Genomic DNA, 20,530 nt, shown 5'->3' with positions numbered 1-20,530 from the left:
GGGAATTGGGCACCTAAATTCTTCAGTCCCTTTGAAAAATCTGTTTTAAGTGGTTCTATCTTTAAAGGGAGAAGATTTTATCAGTGTGACAAAACAGTAATTAAACTATTTTCCCAAAAGTGTATTCACTTTGGCAGTAATCCAACCTGCTTGTTACTGAAGTAAAATTCTGCATACATGCTCTCTCCCACAAAGATCAAAATCTAGCAGTGGTCATAGGCAGTGCACTGCTATGAAGTGACCAATGAACCACATGTCTGTATTATTTGAAATCACACTTGGGGAAGAAGTCTTATAAATCTCTTAAAGACTTGAAGTCATGAGAAAATTGATAGGCAGTGAGTTGATTTCTAAGTATGATATTTGAATGTTTCTATTATTAACCCCCCTTAACACAATCACCTTTATATTCTCTTGCAATTATGACACAGTCCTCTTAAATGACCACTTTACCATTGAGAAATTATTTACTTAAGATAGAAGGCAACTGGACTCTGGTATGGGGGGGGAAGGCTGGAGTTCTATTTAAATCAATTTATTCATGTAATCTGCAGCCTCCACCCTTAATTCCCATCACTATTTTGAAACAATTAGAAGTTTATGTTCAGGAAAGGATGGAAGTAATCAATACCAAACTCCATTAAATGTTGTCATTACTCAGTTGCCACACACCTGCTGATTACCAGCTACATCTGACCAATGAGAGTCCACTTCTGTCCTGATCAGAAGTGAATAACCAAAGGGAGAGAGAAGCAGAACGGCACATTTGTTTTGTGGCCTAGGGTCACAAAAATTAATACCTTCAACTATTTATGTTGCTGGACACCTAAAGATGCCCAATATGCCCCATCTTTCACTCCGGTATTTCAGGGTTTCTGACCCACTTCTAATCTGCTCTGTTGTTTGTAGTAACTATTTAACATGAGATCCAACTTGAATAAATTAATACTTGGCTGCAGTGTTGTTGAAGCCATGCTGGTCCCAGAATATTGGAAAGACAAGGCGAGTGCAGTAATATCTTTTATTGGGGCAACTTATGTTGGTGAAAGAGAAGCTTTCGAGCCATACAGAGCTTTATTGCACCACAGTTGGTCCAATAAAAGATATTAACTCATCAACCTTGTTTCTCAAGTTAATACTTGTCATTTAAACATAAGGATTAAATTTAAGAAGCAGAGTAACACCATAACAGTCTACATATGCCATTAGCAGAGTAGAGTTATATTGAAAAGACTCCATTTTAACAGATCCGATTTATCTCCTAGGAGACAGGCGGGACAGTACACACTTGAGGTAGGCTCAATATATGACAAGAATGGGGGGAAAGCAACCAGTAAAGAAAGCATGGGAAGGACAGCAGAAACGGATGAGCAGGACCAAAGGGATGATGGAAAAAGTGTCAAGAGACATTTAAAGAGAAAAAGCCTGAAGTCTAAAACCTACAAATTCACGCCATGGGGCCACAAGGCGTGGGGAAGAATCGCTGGCATCTGCGACCCTGCGTACAGTGGGAGAAGGGTGGAGAAGCGAGCGATGCATCTGGAGGGAGCGCGGCCCCGCAGTCAGGGCTCGGGTGTGTTGTGTGACCTTGGGGAAGTCACCCCCGGGCTGCGCCTCGATTCCCCCATCTGGAGAGGGGTGGGGGCTGCCTCCAGCCAGCGCTCCCCGGTGCCCCGGCGGGGCTGCCTGGCCGAGGAGGGAGACCACCTGCGCCCCCCGGGTGAAAGGCGCCGCACGGGGAACCCCCCCCCCAACAGTCGGGTCCGGGGAGGGTTCCAGAGACTCCCCGAGCGCACAGCCCGCCCGCAGCGCCAGGCCCGCACCCCCCGGCTGCGCGCAGGGGCGGAGGGAAGGGTCCGAAGCTGCAGCCCGTGCGCGGGCAGAGCCGGGCGGGGGAGTGGGGCGCGGGGCAGGGCGGGCCCCGCTCCCCAACCTGTGCGCGGCAGAGCGGGGGGAGCGGGGGCCCCGCACGGCCGGTACCTGCGCGAGTGGCGATTCCCCCTGCGGAGCGCGGCGCGGGGCCGCTGAGGCGGCGCGGCGAGCAGCATGACGGGTCCGGGACGGTGACTCCAACGACTCCCCCGGCATCGCGCAGCCGGCCCGCGAATCAGCAACGCGAGACTTCGGCACGCCGCCCCGCTCCAGGCGCTCCGGCGGCCGAGAATGACGCCCAGCCAAGGATCGCGTTAGCTGCTGGCAAGGGGTGGTTGAATGACGTCAGCCGTTGTTGCGGCCGAGCGTCGCTGCGTCGCACACAGAGGGTGAGCCGGGAATAGCGGGCCCAGGGCCTGCTGGAGGCCCGCCTGAGCTACGCGCGATGTCTGCCGTCATACATGAGTGATCAGAGGGGCACCAGCTGCAGGTGCCACAGGTGCCATTGGCACAAGACCTCCATGGGTGACTGTGGCAACTGACTTGCCGCAGGTGTCATGGTACATAAATCTGCCAATGGGTGCCATGGCACGGCCTACGGGTGTGATAGGTGCCATGCAACTGTGCCCATTCAAAGTAACCGGCTAGAGTACCACGGCAACAGACTCCGCGATGTGCATTGACGGAGAGGAGAACCTGTGCAAGCTTCGAAGGTGACGTTTCAGCTGGAGTTCTGGAACCTGCCTTTGCCTGATCACTGACAGATGGGGCTATTGTTTTATTTTGTATTTACTGAATTTGATGTCTTTTTTTTTTTTTTTTTTTTTTTTTTTTTACAAAATATAGAGAGAAACTCCAAGGGGATGAAGGGCGGGGAAGGTTTGATCTGGTCAGAGGAAGATCTCAGGCTTTTCAGTCTCCCATTGCCTGCGGGAGTGGTGTCTATCTATTCTGTTTCCTAACAACACACATTCTTGGGGAACATGTTTCTAAGTTACTGAGAAATAAATTATTAATGACCAGACAGTATTTGGTCCTGCCATGAGGGCAGGGGACTGGACTCGATGACCTCTCGAGGTCCCTTCCAGTCCTATGAGATAAGAATATCTCCATGGCCTCAAACCTGTGAAATGCTGAGCTCCTACATCTGCCAGTGGAGTCAGCCTCAGCACCACTCAAGATCAGTCCCTAAATATAGAAATACTGAACATGGATTTTTTTTCTTCAAGAAAACAATTTTAAGAAATGTAAGTCCTGATTTTAGGCAATAGGATGTCTCCGTGTTCATTTCAGATCTGAGTGATGTGCACGGGTGTGGATGCTCTGTAGATCATATTCTGTTTTTATATTTCACTATTTCAATTAGATTTTTTTAGATTGAATTCTGACCTCTATATTTTAAAAAGCCTGATCTTGCAGTTCTCATGGAGCAAATATCCCTTATGAAGGCAAGGATTTAAGGATTCAAGCTTGGGCTCAAAGTGATTGTTTTTATTCACAGATGAGCTGGAACGGATAAAAATAAATTCTTCTCGTTAGCTTGGTTACTTTGCAAGAACTCACTTTTAAAGAATGTATTTACTTTAATTATTATTTCTATTCAGTAAAATGGCAGGGTTGGTTCTCTGTGAGCCCACAGAGCTTTACAACATCTTGAACCAGTCCACGAAGCTCTCCAGGTTAACTGAGCCTAACTATCTCTGTTTACTGGGTAAGCTAATGAGAGTGTTGATATGTATTTTTATTGTGCAGTTTGTCATATAAGTCATTCTTTTGTTTAATTATTGGGGCTAGATTGTTGGAAAACTTTGTGTGTGCTTTGAGAGAGACCCAACTGCCATAAAAGTCAGTGAAAAGATGCCTATTAACAGTAATGGGAGTTGAATCAGGCCCTTTGTCCTTGTGTAAATGTCTGCACAAGATTCAGGACAACAAGGATAGGTCCCTCAGTCCTGCTTGAATCATTAGGGTGCATGTGATTGTATGGTGCCCAGAGATCTTTGTGGGTCACTGTGATTTTATGTCTAGCTGTTAGTATTTTACTTTGTAGCCGCATCTTTGATTGGAATTTGGGAGACTTATTTCTCTTTGGCTTTGTCTTCACCGCAAAGAAAGATGTGTTTTACCTCGGGATAACTATATGGAGATAAGCATCTCAATGTGAAACCCTAGGTCAGACAAGACACAGGAGTTGACTTGTGTCCACTAGGATTTCACATTGAGGTGGCTTTCACAGAATCGGTGTCTTAATGTAATAAATACACCTTTATCTGCAGTGCAGACATAACCTGAGAAGCGGCAGAATGGTCTTGAGGACTGAGCATGTGACTGGAACCCAGGAAAAGGCTGAGTTCCACTGCTTGCTCTGCTGCTGTCCACTTAATCTCTCTGGACTAAATTTAGAAATGGTATAAATGAAAGTGTTAATTGCATGCCTTTAAGCAGGTGTAACCTACTTGCTGTGAGGGTGGAAGAAATGGGTATAACAGGAAAAGCAATTAACAGGAAAGCATAGGAAAGCTTAAGGTAAAGCAGAGACCTCCTGCTTTGTTACCAGTTTTGTACTATTTGCTTTATCTGACACACCACTCTCCAGTCCCACCCCCTCAGCATGTAAATTACACCATGTTAGACACCCTTAAGTCACCTTACCTGCGTGAAACTTACAACACCATTTATATCACCTCTGAATTGGCCATCAGTGTCTGAGTTTTTCCTCAGTCAAATGGAGATAATGAGCCAAATTCATCCCTGGCGTAAATCCATTCAATTACACCTGGGGTGGATTTTGCCAGCTAATATTGTTATATTATTTTATAATAGGAACTCCTAATTCATTTAGGAATTTTTCTTAGACATTATTTTAATGTTGCTATATTATAAAAGTGGTCATGTAAAAATGGCACCTACGTACTCCACACACTTGATCTCTGGGTGCATTCTATCATATCTATTTAATGCAATGACAAAATAAATTGTAACTGTTATTTGGGTTAGCACAGCAGAGGAATAGAGTTATGGGAGAAATAGCTGGATTCTAATCTTACTTTTGTATCATCAGTAGAATTGTTTACTAAATTCCAATTGCAGCATCAAATTCTGCCCTGTATTACATTTATGCAATCTCTGTGCAATGACTGCAGACTTTGGTCCTGCAGAATCTTTATTAGTGATTGTGATGATACGTGAGAAGGAAATAATGCAGCTTGATTTTCAGATCCCAGGTTAAATTCATAAGGCTGACATCTTGAAAAAACGTTGTTTTGCTTGCAAACTGAGACATTTCATCTGAAAGTCAGTAGGCACAATAAACATGGAATCCCATGAAGAAATGTATACAATCTGTATTTTGGTGGTGGGTATCTAGTTGTAAGATTTATACAGCTCTTTGCAGTCAGAACTCCCATTGGCTTCATAAGGAGCAGAATTCTGCCTTGAAGGCACTATGTAAACCATTCACAGGGCCACCCAGAGGATTCAGGGGGCCTGGGGACTTTGGTGGCGCGGGGCCCCCGCCACCGAATTGCCGCCGAAGACCCGGCACTTCGGCAGCAGGTCCCGGGGCGGAAGGACCCCCCACTGTGGGTCTTTGGGGGCACTTCGGCGGCGGGTCCCAGAGTGGAAGATCCCCTGCCACCGAATTGCCACCGAAGACCCTGCACTTCAGCGGCAGATCCTGGGGCAGAAGGACGCCCTGCCGTGGGTCTTCGAGGCACTTCGGCAGCGGGTCTGGGAGCGAAAGGACCCACCACCACTGAATTGCCGCCGAAGACCCGGAGCGGAAGAAGCTCTGGAGGCCTGGGCTCCGCGAGAGTTTTCCGGGGCCCTGAAACGAGTGAAGGACCCCATTCCAGGGGCCCTGCAAAGCTCTAGTGGGGGCCCCTATGGCGCCCAGGGCCTGGGGCAAATTGCCCCACTTGCCCCCCCCCCCCCGAGCAACCCTGACCATTCACACAATCTTCATTGTTATTTTCAGATGCCCGTACAAAGCGTGAGTACAATGAAAGCCATGTGATTACAGCAAGAAGGGTTAAACAGGTAAATTTGGTTTCAAGTGGGTTTATCATTCATGTGTGCTGTCCATGACCTTCTGTTCTGGCTGAGGGGGAAGGGCGGGGTGCACTAATGAGCATATCACCTGGTCAGTGTCACCAAAAGGGCTGCAGGGAGCTGACAGCAAGCTAAAGCTGCTCTCCTACAGAAAGTAGCAATGCAGACATCACTTAGGCTTCTCAGGGAGGTATCTTTCTCAGGCACAGCAGCCCCTGCTGTCATGGGAAGAGAACACTTTGTATCCCAGTGTTCCAGCAGGGGTGAATGCTCTGGATCATTAGTGAGTCACACACACTGATGATTCTAGGAGTCAACGTTTAGCAGTGAGATAGAATTAGCCGAAAAGGATGAGGAATTGCTCCAGTCTCTCCCCTGCCTGATCCTGGAATGTTTAATTTAGCCCACAAGAGGTAATGCAGATTGGGGTAGAAAAGAGGGGAAGTGAGATTACAGTAGCCTAAAGAAGGGAGACATTGAAGTTGAATATTAGGAAGAATATTCCAGCAATAAGAGCTATTGCACTGCAGAGTTGTCTCACAAAGGGCTGAGGTGAAACCCTCATCACTTGAGATGTCTAACATTAGAGAGGACAAAGCATTCAAAAATCTACTGTATTGGCAGGTGGGCCAACAAAATGACCTCCTAGGTCAGGGGGTGGGCAACCTATGGCACGTGTGCCGAAGGTGGCACGCGAGCTGATTTTCAATGGCACTCACATTGCCCGGGTCCTGGCCATCGGTCCAGGGGGCTCTGCATTTTAATTTAATTTTAAATGAAGCTTCTTAAACATTTTAGGAACCTTATTTACTTTACATACAACAATAGTTTAGTTATATATTATAGACTTATAGAAAGAGACCTTCTAAAAATGTTAAAATGTATTACTGGCACGCGAAACCTTAAATTAGAGTGAATAAATTAAGACTCGGCACCCCACTTCTGACCTAGGTCTTCTCCATTTCTAACTTCTGGGATTCACTGAAAGGAATTAGATACACAAGTCCCATTAATGGGAACTGTGCTTCTAACTCCGTTAGGTGGCTTTGCAAATCAGTCAGCCTTAAGTGCCTTCACTGGTAAACGTTACTCCGTTTGACAGAAAGTATAGGTGACGAATTCAAGAAAATAGGATCAGTTGAGCTGGTCTGAAATAGTTCCATGGTGACCACTGCAATGATAAATAAACACTGCAGGGCTGGAGGCTGCGAACTTAGGGGAAAACGCATTCAGAGATCTGGGGAAAAAAGTTGATGTTCAAAAGACAGGATGAAACAAAGGGGTGACTCAGAGGAGGCCACACTGTCCACTGCTTTGCATTTACACCTGTGCAATGTAGATGTAAATCGCTACCATTCTGAAGTAGTTATACCAACTTTACATTGGTGTAAATGATTGCTCAGAGTGAGAGGCAACAGTGAATCAGGAATGAGTTGGTGTAACTTACATCTTCTTGCAGTTCCTTGGCATATAAGTTACACACCACCCTAGCTCTCCCATAGACTTAAACCCAGACCCACTTGCTGACATGTAACTTACATCACTTCTGAATTCCGCCCACTTTATTCAAAATAAGATATAATGGTAATTTGGAAGAAATTGCTAGGGATAGTTCCATGAGGAAAAATGCAGTCCCCCTCTTACTAAGATTCTTTTGTGGTTTTGCTAGAATTCTGTGGGGGACTACCTGGTACCTGAATCAGTTGAGCTGGAGTGTGTCAAATATTGTGTCGTGTATGATGGCAAAACCAGCTCTTTGGATGATATCTATTGCGATGATTATGAAGAGAAGGAGGAGGATGGAAAAGGTATGTTGACTGACTAGCGAGAGATTCGTACTACAATTCACAGCCCAGCTGTATTCTGGTCTCTTATATCAAGCCCACCACCTTGGTAGGTGAACAGCTCTCATTCCTCATTTATCTTTATTAACCTGTTTCTCTTTCAAATAACTTGACAAGAACACATAAGTGCACAGTCCTTATTTTGGTAACATTACACCATCAATAAGCTCTGTCTGTCATAATATTTCACATGTTCTATTCTAGGCTTTATAAATCCAGATTTTCTTTCAAAGTCCCTGGATCAAGGCTGGCTCATCTTTCAGTACGTGAACCCTTCACTTTCAAAATCATCTAAGTGGAAAAGGGGCTATTTTTCCCAGTTCAATTGGAGTTTAGCATGTTTATTTATTGCTTTTTAGGGACTAAAGCGGCCTCAGGGATCTCAGGATTTGAATCCAGTTCTTTGTGTTCACCAAGTGAGTTCTTTCTTTTTATTAGTAAGCGCAGGATAAAAAAAGAAGGATTTGCATGATCGTAGTAACAAAAATAGAACTTATCTTTAATAAGAGTAGTAATTTGGTGAAGTTCTGTGGCAAATGCTTAGGTCTGGAAACCCAGAGAATAAAATGCAGACCACAGCACTGATAGCTTTGTGCATCTGTTGAGTTAATTTAAAGATACCAGGAAACATTGAAATTATTTTTCTCAAACGGCAGATTACCTTTTAGACCCTGAACTTGTAGTGACCTTGCAGCTCATTGCAGAATCACAGTCCTTGTTTCTAGATCTCCCCGGCCCCCCATTATCCAGTGTTGCAAAGTGACTAAAACAGTTCTAGTTAGCATAGAAGTATTTTGCAAACACAGATGTTTTTAAGAGGACGTGATCCACTTTCAGCACATTTCACCTTGTTTCAGGCATTAGTTTGAAATTGACAAAGCTAAGAAAGTTGAAATTTTAACTGCTAGTTTGTTAAAAATGCCTTTGTGAATTCTTAAAATCCAGCTATTTGCAGATTTGATAAAGTTGTCCGTGAGACCTAACTAAAGGCTTGTCTACGCATACAGCAGCACAGTGTGATTTTTCACACCCCCGAACGATGTCATTATCCTGACCTAATTTCCTAGTGTAGACCAGGCCTAAGAAGTGAACAAACACATACCTTGCCTTTGATATATGCTCCAATTAGAGCTTTAGGCCTTGATTCTGCACTGGCCTGTCTGCTCAGAGGTCATTGTAGAATCAAAGCCTTAAGGCTCCCATTCTGTACAGGAAAATCATTGGGCCTAGGTGCTCAAAAGTGACTAACAATTTGAAGTGCTTCAACTTGAGACTCCTTAAAGAGGCCTGATTTTCAGAGGGCGGGTGCTCAGCACTTTTTGAAATTCAGATCCCTTTATGGTGTCTCAACTTGGGCACCCCAAAATTGATACATTAAATCATTAGGCACTTGAAAATGTAAAGCCTTGATCTTTACATCAAGCTCATTGATTTTTTTCTTCGGTATCTGTGGTACGTTGTTCCAAACATATAACTTGATTTGAAACAGTCTGATTGAGAGTCCTATGCCAAATCTAAGAGCCAATCCTACAAACACTTACGTACATGCATAACTTGCTCACAGGAACAATCTCATTAGGTACACAGTAAAATGGGACCTTATTTCAGAGTTTTATTGCAGAGAAAATCCCCTCCAATGAGACATGAAAAATAGAATGCAATGGAGAACCAGAATCAGATTTCCATTGTGCTAATTTAACTGCTTCTAAAGTAGATACAGCTGAAGAAAATCAGAGATGAGTTGGGTGGGGGGGAACATCCTACATCTCACATTATTAGCCCTACTTGGAGTCATGATAAGATCAAAGATGGCAAATTTTCCCAAGGCACCTCCCTGTGTCCCCTCTGCCTTTTGTTTGTTGGCATAATGAGGCAAAGAAAAAGCTACCCCAAGAACAGGAATATTATTTAGTTTTAAAATAGCAGTACTTCCTTGTAGCGTACCTTACTGTAGGGGATCCACAGGGAATAACAGGAGTTAAAATAATACCTGGACCTATGACAGGAACAAGAGGAAGAAAAAAAAATGACAATAGAAAAAAGGGAGCTCTCCCAACAAGAGGTTCTCAGGGAATGTCAGAAACATCCCCAATGGCTTCTTTGCAGAAGCAGTGGCTGGAGAGTGATTGTAGCTTTTAATCCTGATCTCTGAAGGTCCTTCAGACATCAGAGTGAAATTCTGGCCCCACTGAAGCCAAAGAGAGTTTTGTCACTGATGTCAGTAGGGTCAGGATTTCACCCCAAATACTCAGGGCCTGTTGGAAATAACCCTTTCTGCATTCGATTCCCTGCAGCAACCATGTGTAATAGCTTTTCCATGTCTTTAGATGCTGAGGTAGGGGCTGCCATCCAGTGTGCCAGAGTCTTAGAGCAGTTCACCCGCCACCCAGTCCGCATCCTGAAAGGAGGGTATGAGCGCTTCACTGCGTGCTACCATTTCTTGAGGACTCAGAAGATATTCTGGATGCCTCAGGTGAGATTATTGGAGAGAAGGGCCAGGCCTTCACGCTATAAATTGAATTTTTCTATGTACATTCAACTAATTCCAGTGAATTCCCTAGTAATAATTAAAGGGACACTGTAAAAAAAAAAAAACCAACAAAGAGTAGCAGACGTATTGGAGCATAAGCTTTCGTGAGGACACTGTCAATCTGATGTCTAGTCAATTTTAAAAAAGGAGTCAAAAATCATTTCAGGTAATACCCTTTCCCTGGAGTCCCTCTGCTAATTGTTGTTCTTTTACAATCACAAGTATCTATTTTTCTCTCCCTGATGTTGCATGGAAAAACTCACAAAAACAACATGGGAAACTGACTAACCGTAAAGTGCTGTTAGATTAAACAAATCTCTTTCAGTTATAGTAATCTGAGGTGTTATAACAACAGCAGGTAAACATGTTTGGGCAGAAATTGTGTCTTCTTTTTTTAAAAGATGATAATATGTCTTTAATAACTTCTTACATGCAATGGCTTTCGTCCACAAGGATCACAAAGCAAACTGATACATTGGTTCAAGTATTGACTCAGGGAGAAAAGTGCCACCTATTGAGTCACTTACATTATTTCCAGCAGCATCCTGTTCTGTTCTTTTCTGTTCTCTTATCCAAACATTAACCTGACTGGAGACAGTGAGAGATAAGCATCCCACTTTAACATCTAGGGCAAGGCTTAAGAAAAAAGGGTAGTGACACGTCACTGCAACATGTCTTTTCTTTCTGTTTCTTCTATTTCACATAAGCTGTGTAATAAGTTACTGGCCTGTGCAGTGGTCCAGTGCCATGTGCTGGCTTAATAAGGTGGCTTACGAGTGATCTGCAAGGAGAAAATAAATTCTTTCTGGCCATTTTTGCTTCTTTATGATGTCTGACATGCCATCTACCTCAATTCTCCCTGCAGTTACAGTTGGATACAGCCTTCTCCTATACTTCCTTTTCTAAACTATTGTTCAGTGCTGCTTTGTGCTGTCAAACTGCTATTGTGTTTCACACTAGTGAGGGCTGCATTTCAGTGGTGAACACTGGTGCATAGTCACTACTCAACTCTCTTCCCTTCCACATTTGGCATGGCTACAGAATTTTGTCCTTAGCCTTCATGCTGCCCAAATAGTAAGCTGTGCTAAGCTATGCTCAGAATTTTTCCTGCTCTGGTAGGAGCGATGAGTTGGAGTTGTGTTATGCAGTCACACTACACCTGCCAGTCCGGTTTGACAAGTGGTTTCATTTGGCCTTGGACCAAATAATTAGAAACTCTAATTAATCTGAGGTAATAGTGTCTTTACCTGCATTACAAAGGACATAGTCTATCTCTTATTCTTTTTTTTTTTATTCCAGCAGGGCCACATTGTCAGTGACCATGTTCATTTCATTGACTGAGTCTAGGGATAAAGTCTATTCTTCAGAATATCTGTCCAATTAAATGAATGTACCTCATTTCTGTTTGAATGTAGGTGCAGGACATTGACTTAGCACTGGTTCATGGCTTCTCAGGATTCAGGTTTAAGAACTTCCCAAGCTAAGATGAAGGCAAATAGATATAGAAATAGATATATGAAGGTAAATAGATAGTTCTTTCAACTGTATTAATCCTTTTGCTTCTCTTGTGCAGGAACTGGATGCTTTTCAGCCATATCCTGTAGAGGTATTGCCTGCTCAGTTATATATGGGAGATTACAGGCAGGCCTGTGACCAACAGATTCAGAAGGATCTGAAAATCAAAGCACAAGTCAACATCTCAGAGGAGATTGCAACACTGTAAGTCAAACGGTCCAGTTGGATTGGCATCGATGGTTGTGTGTGTGAAAAGCTGCTAAGTGATGCAGTACAGCACGGGAGCCCAAGAGCAGAAGCTGCATGTTTGTAGACCTCCCAGGAACCTTGTGAGATACTCATTCAGTCAGAGTAGGACAGTGATTAGAAGTAATAAACTTGAAGCTATTTAATGCTTGTTCTTCTGACTTCTCTACTTTAGAGGTTGCAGAGCAATGACTCATCACTGCATCAGCCTACCGTAACTCAGAAGAAGTGAGAACATGTACAGCAAGAGTGGGATCGTTATCACTGGGACCCAGATCTTCAGCGGTACCTAGGTGCTTACCTCCCATTGAAATCAATGGAAATTAGGCATCTAAATACCTGTAAGAATCTGGGCCTAAGAGTTCAACACTTAGCACCAACCTTCACAGTGAACCTAATGCCACATTTAAGAGGAAAATTTACAAACCAACATACTTTAAAATGTAATTCATTTACCTTTTGTGTGATTTCTCTTACTTCTTTTTCTGTATTTCTCACTGACTGGAGCTATTTGACTAGCCACTCAAGTCAGTGGGCGAGCTATATTAGAACTGCAGCTCGATACAGCCAAAATCCCAGTGACATTTTGCAAGGATGTGACGAGTGAGGAAGAATATAGCTTTCCGCCTGGTTACATTTAGACAGCCAGTTTTACCAATAACCAAGCAGTTCTTGTGTATGTGGCTCCAAAGAGAGAGAACCCTCAAAAATCTCAGAGAACTGGGCTTCCTCTCAGCTCTGAGTCACTGTTCGTTACATGAAATGCATCTGCATAGCTTAAAAATTCCTCTTGATTGTTTTGCAGTCTTTTCTCAGTGAGATGAGATACCTGGTAAGGCGTATAACACCTTAATAAGAAACCACACGAAACAGCATCTGTGGACATTAATTATATATTTAGGAAACTCCCCAAACATGTATGACATGCAAGAACACTTGCTTTCAGATAGCTGCCTTCATCAAGCTCCCAGGTAGAACACACTATAGGGTGATGTTAATACATAAATACTAATACAGTTTCGGGTGGCTGACTGATAACAGAACTATTGGTTATGCACCTAATGCAGCCTCAGTGTCTCACTCACCCTTCCTTACTATGATGATGGCGATGAAAAGTTATTACTCATGTAACTTCAAATAAAATATGACTGATTTGCCCCAGGCAAGTAGAATTTGGCAGAACTACTTTACTGGCCTGTTTAACGTCACTCCTGTATGCTCCCTTTCCAGTTTCACAGATGAGAGCAAAACACTTCTTCATGTTTCTGTGGCAGATTCGCCCGATGCAGATCTTTTTTCCTTTTTCCCCACCATTTGTCACTTCATAGGTGAGTGTATTCTGATCTATAACTATCAAGTGTGCACACTGTTCTTTTGAATGCAGAGGTTCATAGTCTTTTAACACCTAGAAGCATGGTCCCAACAGCCTCTGCTCACTGGAGGTGTTCAGTCCATTTACTAGTGTGATGGGTTCCCCCCTCTTGGGATGCTGCTTGGAACTGGGATACCACTGAGCCCGCCTGACCCACCAGCCTGGACTCCCTTTTCACCCCGTAAAGCTCTCCAGGGTTGCTATTTCACCAGCATACACACAGTTAGGGGCACACTCAGCACTACGCACACAGGTTCTTTAACCAGCCCTTGCATGGGAAGGCAAAGCTAAGGTACCTCCCAGTTCCTAAGGCACCCCCCCCCCCCCCAGAGGGTAAACCTCAAATTATACCATCATGCGCTGCAGAGAGAACTGTATAGAGTAAGCTCATGAAATTCACCCCCTCCCTCAAAGTGGAGAGGCATATACACAGCTTTCTGCCCCAAGTTATGATTTCCCCACACTGGTTTTAGACAAAACAAAAACAAATTTATTAATTACAGAAGATAGATTTTAAGTGAGTATAAGGGATAGCAAATAGATCAAAGCAGACTACCTAGAAATAAAACAAAAAACACAGTCTAAGCTTAATATACTAAATGAATTGATTATAAGTAGCAAATTCTCACTCTGAATGTTGTTTTAGGTAGATTGCAGAGATTCTTGAAGGCAAGCTGCGCTCACTAGCAGCTTAAAACTCCAGATATTCCTTTCATGTGCTAGTAAACCCTCTAGCCTGGGCTCAGCCCTTCCCCCAAGTTCAGTCTTTTGTTTCTCAGATGTTTTCAGCAGGCTTCTTTCTTGGGCAGGGAGTCAGTGAAGAAGGAACCATGATGATGTCACTCCCCTGCCTTGAATAGGTTTTACATATGGCGGGAACCAGGGGTGAAAGTAAAATTGAAAACTTACTGGTATGGGGACCAGCTCCACGCGCTCCCACGGCAGTGCTTTAAAGTAAGGTGGTAGTGGCCAGTACCGGCAGCCACTTTTTACTGGTACGCCATACCGGCCTGTACCACTCTACTTTCACCCCTAGTGGGAACTCTTTGTCTCCCAGTTTGATTCCCACACCCTCTCAATGGAAAAACACTTGTATTATCATGGAGTCCAGTATCGGGTGACTTGGTCACATCTCTGTAGGACCACAGCAACCGTGAGACAGAGGCTGTCTGTAAGGTCCTCAGGAAGGCTTCCCAGGATTGCTCCCTGGTGGGAGATAAGCATCTTCCAAGAGCTATTTTCTCCCTAATGGCCCTTTCCAGCCAGTAATCTAGATTGATTGCATTCTGCCTGGTGGGGGTTCCTCAGGTGTAAACACATTTGTAATAAATGCATAGACAATATTCCTAACTTTAGATACAAAAATGATACATGCATACAAATAGGAGAATCATATTCAGTGAATCATAACCTTTTCAATGATACCTCACATGACCTATCTTGCATAAAATACATCTTAGTTATGCCATAATCATATTATAACCATATCTCTATGAAGAATATGGGGCACAGTGTCACACATCCTCCCTCCTTAGATTACTGCCAGAGGGTTAGTCACTGACTAATGCGAAGGCAGTGTGTCTGGTGTCCTCGGAGCAGCACGGCGGTAGTGGCCTCCCGCATGCATTCATCCCATTATTCCTTAAAGGTACATCTACACTTCTGCTTTCTACGGAGAGTGACGTGGTTGTACAACTCCCAAGTTTTACCAAACACTGGAGTGTCATCCACAGGTGTTTTAGCAAAGTTCTGTGTTTCTTTTCCCAGGATGCCTGAAAACATTTTTATGTGTAGCATTGTTAACATAATGCAGATCTCAGTACCTTTGGAATGTAGGTGTCTTGGCATTTAGCCACCAATGCCATGAGACAGTGTGCCTCAGTTTCCCCTTCCACACAAACAGTCTAGGTTTGTTATGCTTTTTCTGCTGTGCCAGCTATTACTGCTGTTAACTGGCCAGCCCCCTATGGAGTTGCATTCCATCTCCAGGATTGTGCCCATGCAAAAAATCCACCCTCCCTCCTAGGGTTTCTTTGTAATTTTCACTCCAAACATTGGAACCCCTACCCCCTTCTCTCAGCAGCTTTCACTTAGTTTCTGGGTGAATTTTACCTGCCCAGGAGATTGCTTCCTCTTCCCCTTTCTCAGATGGGTCATTGGCATTTTCACAGACACCCAACTCGTTAGTAGCATTCTTATCCTGTCTTAAAGAGACGGAGTTAGATTTCACAAGTACATTAGGAACAGCATTTTGCAAAAGTGGGACCAGTATTGGGGTACCCTCTGTCACCCCTCTCTCTGTTCCCAAAAGGTGAGTTGTTTAACTGCTCCCTTCCGGGAGGTCAGTTACACATTTCCCTCTTAAAACCTGAGCCACAGGCTGGGTGCCTGGGAGCACAGACATCGACCCAGCAAATCTGTTCTGGGCAAACCCTCCCATGTGATCAGTGAGGAGACACTCCTGTACTCCCCCAAAATCCTTCTTAATTTCCTCCTCTGAGCCCCACTCTAAGTCACACACATCTGTGCTCCCTGGAGTGGGATCTGGCCCCTATTCAGCTGTGGGCTCCTTATTGGCTCTTTATTTTACATATTATTTAAATTAACATCTGCACCAATGTCCTTCCTACACTGTCAGTATTGATAGCATTTTAATAAAACATTCTCAGTTCGCAAAAACGCTCATTAAAAACCTTGCTTAAACTAGTTATAATCAAAACATAACAGTAACAAGACCCTGAATCATATCCTTGCTACTCTTACTTTCCCATAACACTCTAATTTCTCACACTAGCAACTTCAGTTTTCCATGCTCCTCTGCACTTAGCTACCTTAGGTCCAAAAGCTAACTTCTTAACCCAATCCATCCTGTAGCGCCAGGACAGACCCTTCTGGGGCGGTGTAGAGAAACGTGTCCTGACACTGCCCAGCTGTACCTGTTCCGTGGTTTAAGCAGGCTCGTGTCTCCAGGACTATTTATCTGGCACCTTTCACCAGTATTAGAAATTAATAGAATAACAGGAGTGGGGATTGTTCTCTGGCTTTGATTTTTCAAGACACTAATTTGTAATGCACTTTTCTTTGGTTAGATGCTAAGATGGCTCTTGGAGCAGTTCTGGTTTTCTCTACCCTGGGTCTAAGTCGGAGCAGCACGGCGGTAATGGCCTTCCTCATGCATTCGTCCCATTATCCCTTAAAGGTACAGCTACACTTCTGCTTTCTACAGAGAGTGACGTGGTCTCCTGTACCTTTCTATTTCTGAACTCTTCTGAGGTGCTGGAGTAATGAGGAGCAAATAATGTGTGCTTTAATTCAAACTCCCTGACTACATTGTAACATCAAGGAGGAGATTTGGGTTTGATTCCTGGGCCTGTGATAATACAGCTCAGTATCTGCCTGGAGAGTGATCTGTATCTATCCTCCCCTGTTTGCCAACAGACCGCCCCGGAAGCTAGGACTACAAACATGGCTGACTGAAAGGATTACAGATCTAAGCAACTGTGCTCTCCTGGATCTCAGAAAGAGAGAGACTTTCTGAGTCTGGAAGCTACCATGACCTGGCTTTGTCCCTTACTCCTGTGGGACATAGGAAGTCCAGCCCACCCTGCTTGTGGAACTCTGGCTTTGTGCCCTAAAGCTGAGGTCAGCAGCACAGGTGTCTTTAAAATCCCAGATTGCTTCCCCAAGACCACATCCCGTGATCCATAGATATTGTTCTAGGGAAACCCAGAATAGAGTTGCACTAGTTTAAGAGGGGTGCCCTCTTCAGTCTTAAAGGACCAGCACATCTCATTACATAGCTCCACAAGTCTTCAGAAAAATATTGGGTGAAGGCTGAGAATTACCTAGCTGTATACTAGATTGGTTGCTTATCCCCAAATTCCAGGATGTTCCTCAGTTTACTCAGTGTCCCAGCATTTTGAAAAGGTAGGTCTGTCTCTCATTCTGCCTTCTCTGGGCAGACTGGGGTATCGATGCTGTCTGATCTCCTCCATGCCTTTGAAGTGAGGCCCACTAAGAGTCTTGATTGCATTTGGAAAAGGAGCCCCTCTTCTGGAAACTGAGTATTTGAATCCAAGCTGTCTGGCCCATTTTTTGTGTGTAAACATTTGCAACACAAAATGAGGCTTCTTACCCTGCAAGGCACATCAGAGTAATTGCAGAATGAGTTTGCCAGCAGAATAATCGAGACTCACTGCATACTTTGCACAGGCACTGGAACCTGCGGACCTACCCTACTAATACCGGATCTGATTGCTCCCACACACTGATAACAGTCCAATCACTATCACACCCTCCCATGCTGAGCCCTACTAAAATACTTAACTTACTGCACCCACAGTGCAAAAGTCCAAGGCTGATAACTGACTTTTCCCTTTACTGTGATCAACATTTTTTTTTAACGTCTTGTCAAGTCTAAACAGAGCACCCCCACCACAGGCTGCCCATAGTGAAACAGGTTGAATGTTTGAGATTCCTGGTGTACGAAGCTTTTCTATGGGATGATTCAAACAGACAATCTTGCCGGACTGCAGCAGTGAAATATACTGAAGCTGCTCTTTCAGTTAGGTCTTGGACCCAGTTTGGACAAAAGTCTTGGAATGCTTTAGTGAGGCTTTAGGGATCTGGAGACGAGTACGTTAAAAGAAATTGCACTGGTAGAACATGCTCCTGCCAAACCCTTACTCATATGAGTAACTAACGTGTGCAGAGACCCACTGACTGCTTGTGTGATTAGAAATTAATCATAGGAAGGTTGGAGGTTTAGGCTGTTGGTCTCCAGTATCAGAGATTCGGAAGAAATCATGCAATACCATTTCACCTTTCATCTTATTAAGCTTAAGCAATCCTAATTATGCTCCTGATTGCTATAAGAAATCCTGATTTTTATCGGATGAGAGGGACCTTACTCAGCAACTTCAGTAGTGTAGCCAGAGAGGAGTGCAGTGCATTTGTGTAACAACCCTGCTGTGTAACAGCAATCCAAGCTAATTACCTGAAACTAACAATCGAGATGGCTGTAATTAGCACTTTGGGATAGCTGGACTGCTGCTTTGCTGCTATAGATCACCACTGTGCAATAGCATATAGTGCCAGTCCAGGAAGAGGAGACCCTCTGTCGTGCAGCTGTAGGTAGCTGCTGCTTCTCTGTTTTTTCCATTGAAAAAGATTGTTAGCATTTTACACTACAGTCAGGCTTTGGCACTGTCTTGCTGCAGAATGGTGCAAGGTACATCATAGATGAAGAAAGAGATCTGAACTGAACACTACAGGAATATTCATAACCAGGATATCAGTTTGGTTCATTGTAGATAGGACCTTACCAAATTCGCGGTCCATTTTGGTCAATTTCACAAGCGTAGGATTTTAAAACCCATAAATTCCATTATTTCAGCTATTTAAATCTGAAATTTCATGATGGTGTAATTGTAGGGGTCCTGACCCATAAAGGAGTTGTATGTGTGTGTGGTAGGGTTGTAAGGTTATTGTAGGGGAGTTGCGGTACTGCTACCCTTATTTCTGTGCTGCTGCTGGTGGCAGCGCTGCCTTCAGAGCTGCATGGCTGGAGACCAGCGGCTGGTGACTGGAAGCCCAACTCTGAAGGCAGAGCAGCAGCAGCGCAGAAGTAAGAATAGCATGGTATGATATTGCCAACCATACTTCTGCACCGCTTCTTACAGAGCTGGGTCCTCAGTCAGCAGCCGCCTCTCTGCGGCTGCCCAGCTCTGAAGGCAGCAGCACAGAAGTAAGGATGGCATGATACGGTATTGCCACCCTTACTTCTACATTGCTGCTGGTGGGGAACTGCCTTCAGAGCTGGGTGTCCGGCTAACAGCCGCCAGTCTCCAGTTCCGCAGCTCTGAAGGCAGCGCAGAAGTCAGGGTAGCAATACTGCAACCCCCCTAAAATAATCTTGTGGCCCCCTGCAAGTCCCTTTTGGGTCAGAACCCCCACCCCATTTGAGAAACGCTTGTTTCCCTTGTGAAATCTGTACAGTATAGGATAAAAGCACACAAAAGACCAGATTTCATGGTCCATTATGCATTTTTCATGGCTATGAATTTGGTAGGGCCATAATTATAGACATAAGAGGCTACTCTGAAGTTCAGATCTGATCCAAACTATCTCCAGGGCTCCTTTGTGCTAGGTGCTGTACAAACACAGGACAGACAGACAGTCTCTGCCCTCTGAACCCTCCAAAGCCCGATAACATCATTTTAATTCCAAATCCCTGGTAGAGGCACTAGGGGAAACACTCTTTGCTCAAGGTGCAAGGTTCCCTATTATACCCCTGCCTGGCAGAGCCCACCTCTAGGAGAGAAGTACTATAGCCTCACTGCTGAGGCTCCTGAGTCAACAGCTTTAGTGAAACTGACACCAATCCGATGGAAACGAGACTGAGACCTCCAGTTCCTTTCCCATAGGCAGCTGGATGGCCATCACTTGATCATGAATTTTGATCATTACTGAGCTGGACTCAAGCCAATGATCTTTATGGACTGGAGAAAGGCTCCATATCATTATACTACTTCCCTCAGACAGTTGCCTTGGTACTTCTTACTTTCAGCGGTCTAACTGTGTATTACCAAAAATGGAAGGTTTCAAAAATCTTGAATTAACTGAGTCCTTTTCTTTCTCTACCAGATACCACATTGGTTTATTTCTGTTCTGTATTTGTTCAGTGACACAGTAGGGTCCTGGGCCATGAGTGAAGATCCTAGATACTAAGGAAATGCAAATAATTAATCATGGTAAAGACTTAGAGGTAATTGTAATCTGGACAATACAAAGGAAGCAAGTTCCTGAGTCTTCTCCCTGTCTTTACTTGTGTTTGTAGAGGGCTTGGAAATACATTCAGAAATGCAAAACAAACATGAGACCAAACCGTGGCTTTGTGCAACAGCTGTCAGCCTGGGAAAGCCAAATCTATGGGTCAGCGATCACAGATATCTCTGAACCACATTACTGACAGACAGCAAGGAGAACATCCAACAGGCAAAGAAGCCTTTCCCTCTGTACCACAGTTTAACTTGGGCTGTACTGTTTTGGTAAGGTTTGACTAGAATTGGTTGCTGTAAAATAATAAGAATAATATAATCA

At 44.1% G+C, this 20,530-nt stretch overlaps 1 protein-coding gene across 2 annotated transcripts; it reads left to right on the top strand.

Annotated features, from left to right (window-relative positions):
• Nucleotides 1–2,566: 2,566 nt before the first annotated feature.
• On the top strand, nt 2,567–20,530 carry STYXL1 (serine/threonine/tyrosine interacting like 1). 2 transcript variants are annotated; one of them, XM_032789637.2, is made up of 10 exons: nt 2,567–2,585; nt 3,477–3,583; nt 5,849–5,910; nt 7,592–7,730; nt 8,126–8,182; nt 10,094–10,239; nt 11,870–12,015; nt 13,288–13,385; nt 16,519–16,628; nt 20,268–20,530. In XM_032789637.2, exons 2-10 carry the CDS (start codon nt 3,481–3,483, stop codon nt 20,397–20,399), a joined length of 993 nt encoding a protein of 330 aa, XP_032645528.2. In that variant the 5' UTR covers nt 2,567–2,585; nt 3,477–3,480; the 3' UTR covers nt 20,400–20,530. The 2 variants fall into 2 exon arrangements, with proteins under 2 accessions (XP_032645528.2, XP_074930021.1); XM_075073920.1 differs by lacking the exons at nt 2,567–2,585; nt 8,126–8,182 and having other exon boundaries at nt 2,674–3,583.

This window comes from Chelonoidis abingdonii, chromosome 20 (genome assembly GCF_003597395.2).
Source record: "Chelonoidis abingdonii isolate Lonesome George chromosome 20, CheloAbing_2.0, whole genome shotgun sequence".
Classification (NCBI taxonomy): domain Eukaryota; kingdom Metazoa; phylum Chordata; order Testudines; family Testudinidae; genus Chelonoidis; species Chelonoidis abingdonii.
This window is presented reverse-complemented; position numbering and strand designations above follow the sequence as displayed.